This window comes from Leptonychotes weddellii, chromosome 2, assembly GCF_054177405.1.
Source record: "Leptonychotes weddellii isolate Sample4059 chromosome 2, ASM5417740v2, whole genome shotgun sequence".
NCBI classification, from domain to species: Eukaryota; Metazoa; Chordata; class Mammalia; order Carnivora; family Phocidae; genus Leptonychotes; species Leptonychotes weddellii.
Genome location: NC_138370.1, coordinates 101,693,419 through 101,708,027, shown reverse-complemented (window position 1 = coordinate 101,708,027; position 14,609 = coordinate 101,693,419). Strand labels below are relative to the sequence as shown.

Below are 14,609 nucleotides of genomic sequence, written 5' to 3'. Positions count from 1 at the left end.
ACTAAAGAGCATTCTGTATTTTCCAGCTGGGTATAGGAACTGAAATTTCTATGTAGTATGGGAGGTGCAGTGGGAAAGCAGGAATTGCCAGATACTAAATTTTACCTTATCAAAGTATAAAACCAGTTTTGTACTAAATTCAGAAGGTAGAATTAATTTTTCCACTTCAAGACCACTTTTCTTTTAAACCTCTAGCATTTCTTTCCTTTCTCATATTCAAAATGCAGTTCTAAATATATAGTAAATGTACATTTACAAGGTTTATCTAAATCACATTTAATTCAGTTAATAACTTACTTCTCATTTATGATTTTGGAAAAATCATATTTTCACACGTGAGATCTACTTCTTAAGAAAAATACTTAAGTACACTGACGGGACACAGGAAGGAGTACAGGGAAAAAAAGAGCAGTCTTGTAAGCCTCTGGAACAGAGGCACAGGAAAACAAGAGGTGTTTATATATCATGAGTTCCCAATTCTCAGGCAGCTTTATGGACAATGATCGTAGAATTAAAAAAAATGAGTCTCCAAATCACATCATTCATTTATACCCTTTCCTTAATGCAATCCCTATCTGTTTTTACTATAAATATTTTAAATAGATATGTGCCATGATTTGAATGGTGAAAGTTTAAAAAAATAATAAAAAGGACAGAATAGGTATTAAATTATCGGTTGCCTTAACAACTGGTGTATATTTTGGAACTTAGCTAATTTCATTAAAAACATGTGTAGAGCCTAGAATATATCATATTATACTTGGCTTCCATTGTCCAAGAATGGTAAAAATGTCTTTCAGAGCTCACAAATGAAGTATAACAATAAAGAAGCGAGTCTGATTTTTTTAGTAAACACAAGTTTTAGATCAAATGTGTTATATTCTTCAACATATTTATTTGGGAAGCCATATATATACTCCAGTGGCGCTGTCATTCCTCAACATAAGTTTTGAAATTGTATTTAAATTTGCCTTTATAGATAATTTTCAAACCCCTTCTTTTTCCTGCTATGCCACATATCTTCCAATGTACAAAATTAATACACTCACACACAGACACACACAGACACACACACACACACACACACACTTCCTTTTTGAACAAAAAACAGCATTACTGAATCTGAACGTCCATCTGTTCATCAAATTGATGTCATAATAATGTTTGTCTGCCTCCAAAAACCAAATCCATTCCTCAAAGACAATATTTGAAATAGTGCTGAGATAAACTCCCTAAGAAAAATCCCCCAAATATTTTAGGTAATAGTAGCTGTACTGGAATAAGTTGAATTGGAAATCAGGATCCTTACTTATAAAATGATAGATTCATTTGAAAGTATAAATTAAGCTGTGTTTGTTCAAACATTAGTTGCATTATTTAATAATAATTAAAACCAATATTTATGCAGTGCTTTTCTGTTTACAAGTGATTTCTCAATCATTTTTCTCACTGGAGTCCTAATGTAATCCTATGAAACTACTCAGATACAAAAAAGGAAAATATCCTTGATCTCTGCTCTTTTCCTCTCCCTGCTTGCTGGAATGGTAGTGGCAAGAGCCTTGTGTTGAAGATGGTAGAACCCGTCTGCATGGGCCCCTCAATGACTTGTGGAGCAGAGCCATCTACAAAGTGAATTGTTCACCCAGTAGTTCTTATGTGTGAGAGAAGTAAACTTTTTTCTGTCCTTTAAACCATATTATTTTGGAATCTCTCATTATAACAATGTTATCTTTTACCCTCTCTTTTTGAATTAATGTTTACCAATTACATACCATTTGTTATTCCTCTATCTAGTAAACCATGTGGAGGACAAGAAAATGTTCGTCTCAGTCTTTGCAAATTATCTGATTCAGTTGGTATTTTTTGCAGCTTTTTTTCACTGCTATTCAGGAGGTTACTTCCTTCTGTTGGTTCTTTGGCATCTGTTGCTTTGGAGCTCATAACTGTTTCCTCCTGTGTTTAAAGCAATTTAAGAATCCTTAAAACTGTATATTTGCTGTACATTTTTATAGTTACTGAGCCATCAAATCACAGATCAAATTTCCATTACTAGAATCAAGGCTAACACTTTACAGTGGAAATGCACAGCTATATTAGTAACTAATGAGTAAATGCTTGGAGCAAGAACTATGTTAGGAGTATTTACCATTAAGTCCCTATTGGTAACATTATAAATGCTTGAGTCACATAGTATTCCATTTTGTTTTGTAGTACTGGGTTTAAAATCAGCCTATTTAAGATATTATTCAAGGCAATAGTTGGTAAATATATCAAAATGGGCCAGAAAAAGAGAACTACTTGTGGTGAAAACAAATTCAGATTCATTCATCTACTTGAATTTAAGCAATAAAAAGAGAGAGGGGGTAAAAACCAGAACCATCCCAGGGGTTAGGCTGGGAACACAAAGCATTTCACAAGCTCTCTATTTTTCCAGCCTCACGTGGGTCTAGCTGCTAAATGACTACCGGGAAAACTGGTAGTCACACATACCGTACGAGTTTGGGGATTAAGAATGGGGAGAATTGTTAACTGGGTGATGGAGAATGAAGAGAATACAATTGTATCATATATTTGGAAATATACAGTCCCTTCCTTAAGGAAATGGTTGGAATATTCTAAATTTGGTCATAGGTTTACCTGTGTTTCTTGATATGTAGAAGCTGCATGATCCATTCCTGTGGATGGTTCCAAATCTTCACGTTCAATTACTTTATCTTCATCCCCCATGATTTATAACTAGAAATAAGATGACACAGGGAGGAGGAATGGGATCTGTTCTGAAGGAGAAATAGTATAGATATAGAACAAGTTGGAAATTCACATGAATGAATTAAGCAGCAGTTTGAGCAATTTAAATGAGTGAATTGCACTTATTTTTTCCCTTAGAATTCTGAATGTCTAAAATACTTTAAATTGGATTATTCTTAACTTTCTTTTAAAAATTTTTTTATTTATTTATCTGTCAGAGAGAAAGAGTGTGAGCGAGTGCACAAGCAGGGGGAGCGGCAGGCAGAGGGAGAAGCAGGCTTCCCACTGAGCTAGGAGGCCGGACTGGGGACTCGTCCAGGACCCTGGAATCATGACCTGAGCCGAAGGCATGTTCAACTGACTGAGCTACCGAGGAGTCCCTATTCTTAACTTTCAATTGCTAATCTTTTCTTTGATTTACAATATATTGTATTGTATTCTTATTTATCTATACTTACAATGTAGTGTATCTAATTCTTATTTACCTTTACCTCTCTTGAAAAAGGCCTTGTTAATAAATTTATATTTCTTTCCCACCCTGTTTTCTGAGTTATTCTTCAAATATTCCAAGCAATATTACTGTTAAATTGTTCTCTCTAATGAGCCAACTTGATGAAACAGGAAAGCTCCAGGCAATTTTTCAATGTTGAAATGAGTCACCGAAGAGAAATCTATGGATTCCATCATTTTCAGAGAAACTAGAATCACTAATTCCTGCCTGGTTCATATTTCTAAGTTAAAGTGAAAATAATACAACATTGATTGAATAGCTACAATGTCTTAGACATCTACTCTCTTGATAGTCATTGTGGGTAATTTGAAGATTACTAAAACATATTTTTTGTTCTCTGTAGGCTGACAATATTCCAAGAAAAATAAACTTACATGAAGTAACAAAAAAACTTGTAGGACAGACCTATAGGTTGACTCCATAAACAACTACTTCAATCTCTTTGCCCTTGGCTTCCCATGCTATAGGCTGAAAAGCCAAAAACTCCAATTCCTATTCATTTTGGCAGCTCTAGGTGGCCATGTGTCACAGGTCTGTGTAATGAGATATAAGTGAGAGTCCCTGGGGAGGGCTTTCATTCCCAGACAATAAGGCAAAGCTTTCTGAGGATCATACTCTTTACTCTTTGTCCTCTAGCATTTCTCTTTCTCCTCCCTAGAATGTAGATACACCATCTGGAAGGCCAGTGGCATCTCTCAACCATGAGAATAAAAAGCCCTTTACTAAGGGGAATAATTAAGATAGGAGGAGCTGGTTCCTTGACAATATCCCTGAATTGCTCCCTCAATCTTGGATGCCAACCTTTGAAGTAATTGTTGAAACCACTGTTAGTCAAGTATTCTTGTTACTAGTAATCAAACTTATTCCTAATGCAACAAGTATGATGATATTTTAATGGAGGCATGAACTATACACCCTGGTAGAAGCAAAGAGAAAATTATGTGGGAGAAGGGATAATCTAATTCAACACATTTGCATACCTAATATGTACCACACACTATACTAGGCTGTAAAGACAAGGATTAATCAGACAGGACCCCTGCCTCAAGGAATCATTTGCTGTTTAACAAAGTGCCAAGATGTTTGCATTTAATATTCCAAAGAAAATTATATCCTTTCCATCACTACCACCATCATTATCACCACCACCACTATTTTTCCTTCTTAAAAAATACAATGTTGGCCAGAGTGGCATCTCAAAAAACCTCATGTACCTATAATGATATAGTATGTATATATGTAGATATGATTTTTAAAATTTATAAACTCATTCCAAAATTTAGACTCATGAGAAAGAATGGCATTTTGACAGGAAAAATATTGGGTTCAGAGAACCCTTGTCTTAAAGGTATGGAGGTATGGAAGCCAGTGGCATGTAGGGGGAAACTTTGTTGAAGCATGCGGTGGGAGGCTGAAGGCAATGGAAATGAGGCTGGAGAGTGAGGATATCATGTTCCAAATCATGGCACTTGGTTTTCACCCTGTGTAGAGAATGACCCCCTCATATAGTAAGTGGTGATGTCTGCTGGGTCTGGAGTTGAACAAAGCTGGGTCTGTAGTCTAGTCCCATCATATACCAAAGTTCTTAGCCTCCTTGTAACTAATTCCTTATCTATAAAATGGATATAAGAGTGGTTCCAACCACGCACATGGTAAACATTCAATAGTGGTGGTTATGAGTCACTCAAATCCTTCTCCCTAATAGAAACCTCTATGATTCTTTTTGTTTTCCTTATTAAGTAGGACAAGGTTCCTCCCATCTTCAAGAATTTATGACTTAATCCCATTGATTTTCTTTGATAATGCCTTTTACCTCTTTCTTTCAAGGCTAACTTCTTGAGGTGGATGTAACACTCATCATTGTCATTTTTTCATCTGTCTCCTTAGTAGAATTACATAGGAACTCTTGGGCAGTGTCTAGAATCACCTCCTTTATTAAATTTCCAAAATCAGCCAATTCTGCCATTTACGAAGAATATTTTTATTTTTAATTTTTTTTAATTTTTATTTATTCATGAGAGACACAGAGAGAGAAAGAGAGGCAGAGGGAGAAGCAGGCTCCCAAGGAGCAGGGAGCCCGATGTGGGACTCGATCCCAGGACCCTGGGATTATGACCTGAGCCGAAGGCAGACGCTTAACCATCTGAGCCACCCAGGCGCCCTATGAAGAATATTTTTAAATAGCCAACAAGTATAAATGATTATTTTTAATAGACATAATCTATTGGCTAAAATGAAGCCTTAAGAGTTTATTTTATTAGTTATTCTAAGTCTCTTCTAATGTAAACAATCAAAATTTGGCATGTTGCTCAGTATACGCTCTTTGTGGGAATTTATATAGTTTTTGCATTCCAAAAAAATTCCCTATTCTCCTATAATCTCCACCATGGACACCAAAGTACTTATTTGAGATCAGAGAGTTACTGCAGAGAGAAAAGGTAAAAGAAAATACTAGTATTTTAGTAACCCCAGGAAAACAATTTACAACTGGCCAGTTCTGATTGTTTACTCTCTGCTATATTTCCATTTCTAAAAGAACACTTACATCACCTGTCTCACTTTAGAAACCCACTTAAATTTAGGAAAATGAAAAAAATGTAACCTTTGTTTTAAAGCAACCATGTTCATGGCACATACTGTTCATAGTCATTGAGTCTTGAAATTACAATAGTGTATCCCCTACCAAGAAGACAGTTTTGTCAAAGAAATCAGAAAATATGCAAAAATGACCTTTTAAGGAGTCTAAGATATGTCATGAAATCCATTAAAAAGTAGAAAGTTTATACTCCTTACTTACAGAGAAGCTCTCAAGTACTCACTTAGGGCTCGCTAACTCTTACTTTGAAAACAATTCAAATGACTGCTCATCTGGTTTCCAAACCCTCAGAAGATAAGATGTTGTAAGTTAAAATGTAGGAAGAGATTGTGATAGAGGCAAATTGAGAGCAGCATGAGTGATACTTGACAGGAAAGAGATGGAAAGATAGCAATTTAAGGCAATAAAATGTGGGGATAAATATCTTTTCCATATTTGCAGTTTTGGCTTGCCAAGCATCTTTCTTCCTGACTTTTTGGTACCAGCAGACTAATTTTCTTTTCCCATCTCCTCTATTCTCCATCCATGTGGTTCATGTGAAACTCATGTCCTCCTCGCCTTCCCAATCCCCATGCTCTACCAATGCTCTGGAGATGAGGACAGGCCTGGCCAAAGAGGGAAATTCTTTCCCAGTCACATTGATTGTTTCAGGCATGAGCATATGACCCATACCTGGCTAATAAGAGTCAGTTTTAAGGCGTTCCCTGGAACCATTGAGAAAGAGCTTTCTTTCCATTGGGATTGCTAAGCCCAGACTCACTATTGAAAATCCTTGTGATGTACAGAAAAGCCTTCCAAAGAACAAAGTGACCACAGCCAAAGCAGATCCTTAATATGGAAGGAGAGAAAAGGAAAGCCTCAAATTAATAACCACATTGTTGATACACCTGGAAGCAGCTCCTTTTCAGTTATAGGTAAGCCAATGATTCCTTACCAGTTTGAGTTGGATTTCTGTCACTTGCCACCAAATGAAGTCTCAGTAAGAACCTTCATAGCTGAATTGCCCTGAAAGATCCCCTGTATAGTAACAGATGTTTAGGAAAATGATTTTACATCTTCAAGAAAATGAAAAGGAAAAAAAATGATGTGCTAATATTTTCTGTTTTTAGAGTCATTAAAGTGTATAGTATGACTTAGAAATGTAGAGAGAATGTTTAAAAAAATGTGGTATTCAATAAAATATGTGTTAGTTATCCAGAAAGTTAATTTAAATGAAATGCTTCATTTTCAATATTGCTATTTAAATGAGACAATTGTTTTTTCATTGTGTTCATGAAAGTTTTTTCAAATCTTTCATCCCAGTAAAGCTTCAAGAAAGCTGTTAAATTGAGATGCTTGGGTGTCTTGAATGGAAAAATAAAAAGTGGGGAAATATGGAGAAACTAGATGGTTTCCTAGTAATTAAGAATCACAGTTTAATGGAATAATAAAAGTTGGAAAGGCCTTTAGAAATTACCTGGTTCTATCTCTTTAATATTCACATGAGAAAACTAAAGCCTGGAGAAGCTAAATAACTATTTTCAATTAACACAGCCAGTATCAGCCAAGTCTCATAGTAAAACTGTGTAAAAATTTGTGAAATGAGAGAATTCTTTAATCTATATCTTTGATTTCATGTCATTTCTACCAAATCACTGCATTATACTTTTATATTTTTTGCTGTAATATTTTGTTTAAAAATCCACCATATTTGGCCATAATTAATTGTCAGTTTGAAAACACATTCCATAAGAAGTTTGGAAACACATCCTATAAGAAAATATTTTTATTTTCTATCTTGTATTATCTTTAGCTTTACTCTTTCCCATTGTTATGACTGTTACACAGTTTATTATAAACAAAAAAAATTTACTAATCCATTTAGGTTACACAACATTGGTGGCAAAATAAATGAAATAAGAACTTTTAATCTGTTCTCATGACAAATATTGTTTACATATTCTGAATTATTAATTAATTGGTTAAGTGACAACTTGCCATTTAAATATGCCTTAAGATTCTAAGGCTTAAGGAGCTCTCCTTTTAAAAAAATTCAGTTAAACTAAGATGCTTTGAGAGACTTTTGAATCTAAAAAATGATACTGAGAAGTAGGAAGGCAAGAGCACATTATAGATAAATACTAAAAGTGCCAATAAACAGAACCAAGTTTTTTGTCTGCTTCTCAATCAAGATGTTGTGTTATTCAGACCGATACACAACAGTAAACCATATTAGAAAAAATTAATCTCACGTCAAATGGTGGAATTTTACAGATTCCATAATTCAGTAAATCATGTTAATTTAATCAAAGTCCTGTGACTCTAAATATAGATTTCAATAGAAGAATGTGGTTTGACCTAAGCCAAAGGATATGGCTGTTACGACTGTTGTGATTGCCTACTTGCTAGAAGGTTAGTAGCTCAAGGGTTTTCTAAAAACATATGCAAAGGTTGTTGGCCACTCAGGCCCCTCTTTAACATTCCCAGTATACAGAATTTCCTACAGAATTGATCTACATGCTTAGAAACCATATTGGCTTAATTTGAGCTTCATGTTGCAATACGAGGGACATATGCCACCAAAATCATAGAACCGTGGACTTGAAAAGAACAGTCTCCTAAATCCTTCCTCTAAACTTGAGAGAAAATTGTAGATCAAGAATAACAGATCAAGAATATGAGCAATTATGTATATGCATGTGTATGTAAATAAATAGGAAAAGGCTGTTAATAGTAGTTGCCTTTGGGGAGGGAAATGAAATTAGAGTGGCTGGAATTCCATTTTTATTCTCTATATTTTTGCATTGTTAGGGTTTTTACAATAAGAAGATTTTCTTATGCAATTCAAAATACATTTTTAAAAAGTTATATAATTCTTAAAGATTTAGAGAAAAGAAAATGATAAGCTTTCCTCTGTAATAATATTTTTCAGAGATAAAATCTGGTAATTTCATTTTAGATAACTTAATCCCACTGCTACAATTTAAGGTATTTTGTTTTTTGTTTTTGTGTTTTTCAAAGAAGATGGGGAAGTGCCTAACATTTTCTATAGCAGTTTTCAAATATTTTTTAAGCCCAAAGAAATCTTTCCTCAAATAAAACTCTATCATGAAATCCAACATATGGGACCAATAAAGATGGAGCTGCAGGAGCCCTGTCCACTGACCCCTATTCCTCCTGGCAAGTGAAGCACATTTTGAAAACCTCACTTCTGTAAATATGCTTTCATATACAGAAAGATGTCTGTTAAATCAGCCTTCTCTTTTTCAGATTATTTTATTAATCTAAATGTTTAAAAGTGCTTTCTGTAATATTCCAGAGGAAATAAAAGAACTCTCAATTTGTGAACGTCCATAGGTTCTTGGTCAAGTAAAATATGCTTACTGCTATCAGCTAAATTACTGTTAACGAATCATTACACAGATAAAGTCTGGTAATTCTTGTTATTTTCTGTCTGAGCTGGGGACAGACCAACACTTAATGGGGTAATCTTAATGAGAATTTATATACATGGCTGGAGTACTGTATGTGTTATATTCATACATTTGAAAGAACATCTCCACGACTGTTCATTAAGTACTCTGTAATGATGACAATAAAAATTCCTACCTTTGATGTTTATCCACTCATATGTTGAAAGTGGACGTTCTCCAGTCTGATAAAAGTATGTCTTTGTAGAACATACAGAAACCTTCCAGTTTCTGGATTCTGCTAATCAACTCTGATCTAATGTTCATTTCCCAAAAGGATACCTAGCGAGCGGTGAGAAATTCAGGTCAAGTGAAGGGTGGGACTTAAAAGACCCTTGTATTATTACTAAAATCACTAAGAATGCTTCCCCTGAACAAAATGACCTTATCTGAAAGTGTTAGGTGTGCCAACCACAGGAGAGCAAGTAATCAAAGGAAAACAACTGCTATTCTATTTGGTTAACTGATACAGTGATTTGGTTGAATCATTGTGAAGTAAAACACCATGTAATGAGATATGAATAAAAGGAACTTATTCCTAGGTAAGAAGGGGCCCAATACTTGCTTCTCTCCTTTCTAATTTCTCTCCCTATCAAGGACAAGTGCATTTAATTGAAAGTTTAAAATATTACCTCTAGGCCTACTGAAATCAGAAGTTCCAGAGAGTCAATCTCCCCAAGGGTGGCAACACAACCTATTACCTACTAAGAGCCATTACTCAGGTATGCCAGTGTGTACCTTCCCCACCCCTAGGGATAAATCATGCTTGGTCTTAATCTCTGTAACACCATTCCTTTACGCCAGCTGTGGGTTTAGGGCTGAGCATGATTCACTTCTCGCCAATGAAATCTGTGGGCAAGGCTGTGGGGCTCCACTGATATGATCTTCCTTCCTCCAAAAAAAGAGGCAAAAACCTTCTCCTTTTTAAAAAAAATTAATTTTATTTATGTATGTTTGTATTTATTTATTTTTTCATCTCCTGTTTTTGTCTCTAAATGATGTGTATGTGTGTGTGGTAGGGGATGGAGCTGAGGATTGGGACTGTGTTTCTTGGAACTCTAGCAGCCATCATTTATCCATGAAGAAAAAGTCAAGATTAATTAGCTCATGGAAAGCAACCTAAAAACCTTGATATCACTGGGCTACTGAACAAACCCTGGATACACTGACCTCCAGACATCTTGTGTGAGAAAAGTAAACTTATCCTTTCGAAGGCAATTTTGGCAGAATATCACGTTACCTGCCACCAAAAGCAGCCTAACCAATACAACAGATGATTTTGATGCAGAGTCAGCTCGGAGAAGCTCTGATGAGCAGTAATGAAGAACCTTTGGCTTATAGTGCTTCCCTAGCTTCTTGACATGGTGCAAAATCTTCCTGGAGGATGAATAATCAGAGCACTGCCTCTGTATTGGTATTTCTCAAAGATATCCAGAAAATAATATTTTAGTGGCTAAAAAATCAATGCCAAGGTTTTTAGTGCCATTTTTTAGTCAATAGAATGTAAGGTTATATATTTTTCCTTCCCTATCCCTGAAGTTCGTTGTAATATTCGAATACCAAATAAAAACAAAGTTGAGCTTATAAACATTTGATTGTTTTCTGTTTGTTCATGAAGCAAATAAAACCACAACAAAACAGCAATACTATCACCGCCTGGGTTTCATTTTTTTGCTTTCTCTACTTGGTAAAATTCTACTAGTTATTCAAGATCTAACTCAAATGTCACTTTCTCAATTAGTATTTTCTAACTTTAAGTAGACTAACTCTGTCCCTCTTTTTGCTCTCTGAGGACTCATTCATTCATTCAGTCATTCAACAAACATCTATTAAGCTCTTGCCAGATTTTAGCCCTTGTTGTGAGGATTCAAAAATGAACAGTCTGAGGGATGAAAGGTACATCATAGGGAATATAGTCAATGGCATTGCAATAATGTTGTATGGTGACAGATGGTAGTGACAGATGATATTTGTGGATGAGCAGAGCATAACATATAGTCTTTGTTATGTATATGTTGCACACCTGAAACTAATGTAACATTGTGTGTCAACTATCCTTCAATTAAAAAAAACACTAAAAAAAAAGTGAACAGTCTGACATGGTTCCCACACTCAAAGGTTGCAACCTAGTCAGAGAATGATATAGATCCTTCCTTGAACAACCATAATAAAGAATGATGAGTTTTGATATTAGGCACATGAGATAGCAACTCCATCCCTTCACAGTCAGTGAAGTTCATTAGACTTTTACTGATTTTCTGTGGTGTGTAAAGCATAAGAGATACAAAGATTACTGAGATGTAGTCTCCATTCTTTGGGGAGGGAAGGAGACTGGTATGTTTCATCAAACCAGTTTCCTGTGCTGCCTGGGCACACAGTAGACATTTCCCAACCTCCCTTGTGGTGAGTCACTGAGGTGTGGCCAAGGCAATGTGAGCATAAGTAATGTATGCTACTTCTATTCCTTACCTATAAGAAACCTCCATGCAATACAACACATACCTTCTCTTTTCCTGTCCAATGCCTGGAAACTAAGAACTTTTAAGGTCTTATGGGATGACAAAGCCATAACATAAAAAGAATTTGGGTTCCTCAATCCCTGAGTAGAATGCCATCAGCTGAACACCTGATTGGATTTTACATGAGTAGAAATAAGCTTCTACTATGTTAAGGTACTGAGATTTGGGAGTTTATCTATTATAACAGTCAGTATTACCTTAAGGTAATTTAATTATGGTGGGAGAAATGCAGGCGCAGAGTTGAACAGGGAGAGGAGGTCTTGCCCAGCGTGGCGAGGGGTCAAGTTGGCGCGAGCCAAGCTGCTCATGCTGTTTGACAAAGTCCAAATATGGGGGACGATCCTGAAAACAGGAGACTCCACAGCGGGCTCCTGCTATTCTCTTTCATTTTGTTTATGGCAATCTTTATAATTGTGGGAATATTTCTGGGGTTTCATGATACAGTGACTACTCATCTTAATTACGCCTATCCAAGCAATCATAATGAAACTAATTCCACAAGGCCCCCCAGGCGCCTCAGAAGTGGCAAGAGTCTAAGAAAGGAACAGCTCAGGCTGTTCCACAGTTCACTATATCTCCTGCGCTATAGAACAAAATAGCAAGACGGTCACGCTCTGTCTGGCACCTTTCTCTTTGCGTATTGTTTTTTAGTTTTAGCAAAAGTTAATAAGCGGAAATCAATAAAGGTCATGTTAATCATTACAAAGGAAAAATAAAAGAAGGCTATGTCTGTAATCAAAAAAATGATCTAAGATTATCCCAATCAATTGTGAAAAATCATAATCACATGTTACGAAAGTATGGAAAAACAAAAATATCCTAACATATAAATAAAGTTCCTCTGAGGCTGTCAGGAGGAGATGCTTGCAACCTGATCCTGTGTCTGTGTCTCCTCATTCGCCGACGCCGTCCTTTCCTACGAGAGACCCACCCCGGCTGGAGCTGGACTCCGGCATCAAGTGATACTTGAATCAAATCTTGAAAGATTACTTAGCCTTGTAAAATAATAAAGACCATTACAGGCAGAAGAACCACATGATTAAAGGATGAGCATGTAGGGAATTCTATGCACATTTATATTAATTAGAGTATAATGAGGATAATGGTGCAAAAATGGGGAGCGGTCGGAGGAAAATGGAGATAAAAACCCTGAATGAAAATCCTTGGGTCACTGCCTCCTAGTTGGGCCATTTTGGGCAAGTTACTTAGCCAGTCTGGATAGGTTTTTTTCCCAACTGTAAATGGTGATAATGGCTATGTCACAGAAAATCTTAATATAGTATTAAGTACATCAGAGTCCCAATAAAGTACCCCCCCATGCTTTATCTTCCTTTTATAAGATTTTTCTTGAGAAAAAAGCATACAAATACTGTACTGAAAAGCACAGATAAGGGACACTGCCAAATTCAAGCCTTTTAGTCCATATAAACTGTAGAAAAATAAAATAGATTTCTAAAAAAGGTAAAGAGCTTTTGTTATATGGACAAGAGATACTCAATGACTTTAGAAGGCTGTTAAAAGCTCTTTAAAACTTATCATAATTGTACTCTTCTTAACATGTATGACACATGACTACAAAATACTGAGAACACTTCCTCATTACACAAGTGCATATATAGGTAGCTCCATTTCCCCACATACAATGCTCCTAGGCTGTGTATGGAAAAAGATATAAAACCTTTTCTCCCAGAGGACAGATCTGTTCTATCATTGGTGTTTGTGTGCTGACCAAGAGTCACTGGCCTACCAGTTATCAACAGGGCTAGTAAAGAGTAAATAGATATTCAGCAATCCTTTGTTACAGAACATATTCTGTAGATGTTTTAAGTGAAGAAGTATTTTATGTTACATTTGTAGAGCAAGAGAATTCAGAGATAATCTAGTCAACGAGTAACAAACTCAAATACCTTCAGGGGCCAAACTCAAATGTGGGTGGGGGGGTCTATGGCAACTGCAGAGGGTGGAGTCTCACCGAAGGCATTCACATCACTGCAAACTCCCGAATCTAATTTCATGGTTTCATTTCCCATAAAAAGAAATGGAAGAGATCCAGCTTAGGTGACAGAGGCCACAGAGCAAACATATTAATCAGTCAGTACAGAAAATTGAAACCACTTCAGGGATTTTAAACAGGAAGAGGTTTTACACAGGAAATTAAGTGAATTATTTAAAGGCTAGAGAATGTTGAAAGGGCTAGAAGTGCAGGTTCTAGACTGGGCCTCCAGGAATGACATCTAGAACACTAGCAAATGAACCACTGAGGAATGTACTATTTTTGCTACAGTCTGAAAGCCCTCCAAGGACTATGGAGTTCAAGAACACCACTGTAGCTGTGACCCCGAGGAAGCTGGGATCTGGACGCTGCCTGGACAAGGAACAGAATATGTTCACCACTTCCCTCAACTGCTTCTTGACAGCCACAGAGCTGGTGATATGACATGACAATGCTGAGTCTGGCTGTCACCACGGCTGTTAAGTCCCTCCCCACACCCACAGTCTGAAGACTAGGACTGGCATCTCCTGGACCTTCCCTGCCAACAGCAAACAGCCAAAAATAGCAGGGAGATGGCCTGTGCCTCACATCTGCTTTTGAAATTTCAGACAAGTTCATCTACTTGCCAGACTCTAATTTTACATCTAATTTACATCTAGAACTCTAGTTGGAATGGAGTCTAGGAAGTTTTTAGCTTCCCAGTTTGTTCTGTACATGAAGGCATACTAGAAGCGGGTAGGAATAGATGTGAATGCCAACCTTCTATATCCAGCACAGCAACTTTTGGAGTAGG

The 14,609-nt window shown here is 36.3% G+C and overlaps 1 protein-coding gene and 1 long non-coding RNA gene across 7 annotated transcripts in view; one reads left to right on the top strand and one right to left on the bottom strand.

Moving 5' to 3' along the window:
- Positions 1–14,609, bottom strand: part of SLC9B2 (solute carrier family 9 member B2) — a 52,063-nt gene that overhangs the window by 36,230 nt on the left and 1,224 nt on the right. For 4 of the 6 annotated variants that reach the window (XM_081812042.1, XM_081812040.1, XM_081812041.1 and 1 more), the window contains exons 2-3: positions 2,638–2,777; positions 1,773–1,953 (exon numbers count right to left, since the gene is read on the bottom strand). In XM_081812042.1, coding sequence (XP_081668168.1) covers positions 1,773–1,953; positions 2,638–2,727 — 271 coding nt within the window. In that variant the 5' untranslated portion in view covers positions 2,728–2,777. The remainder of the gene's footprint in view (positions 1–1,772; positions 1,954–2,637; positions 2,778–14,609) is intronic. The other 2 variants (XM_031027331.2, XM_081812038.1) reach the window with 2 other exon arrangements.
- LOC145720150 (uncharacterized) lies at positions 6,667–10,191 on the top strand. The gene is made up of 2 exons (XR_014142921.1): positions 6,667–6,769; positions 9,943–10,191. It is a non-coding gene; the product is annotated as an uncharacterized LOC145720150 (long non-coding RNA).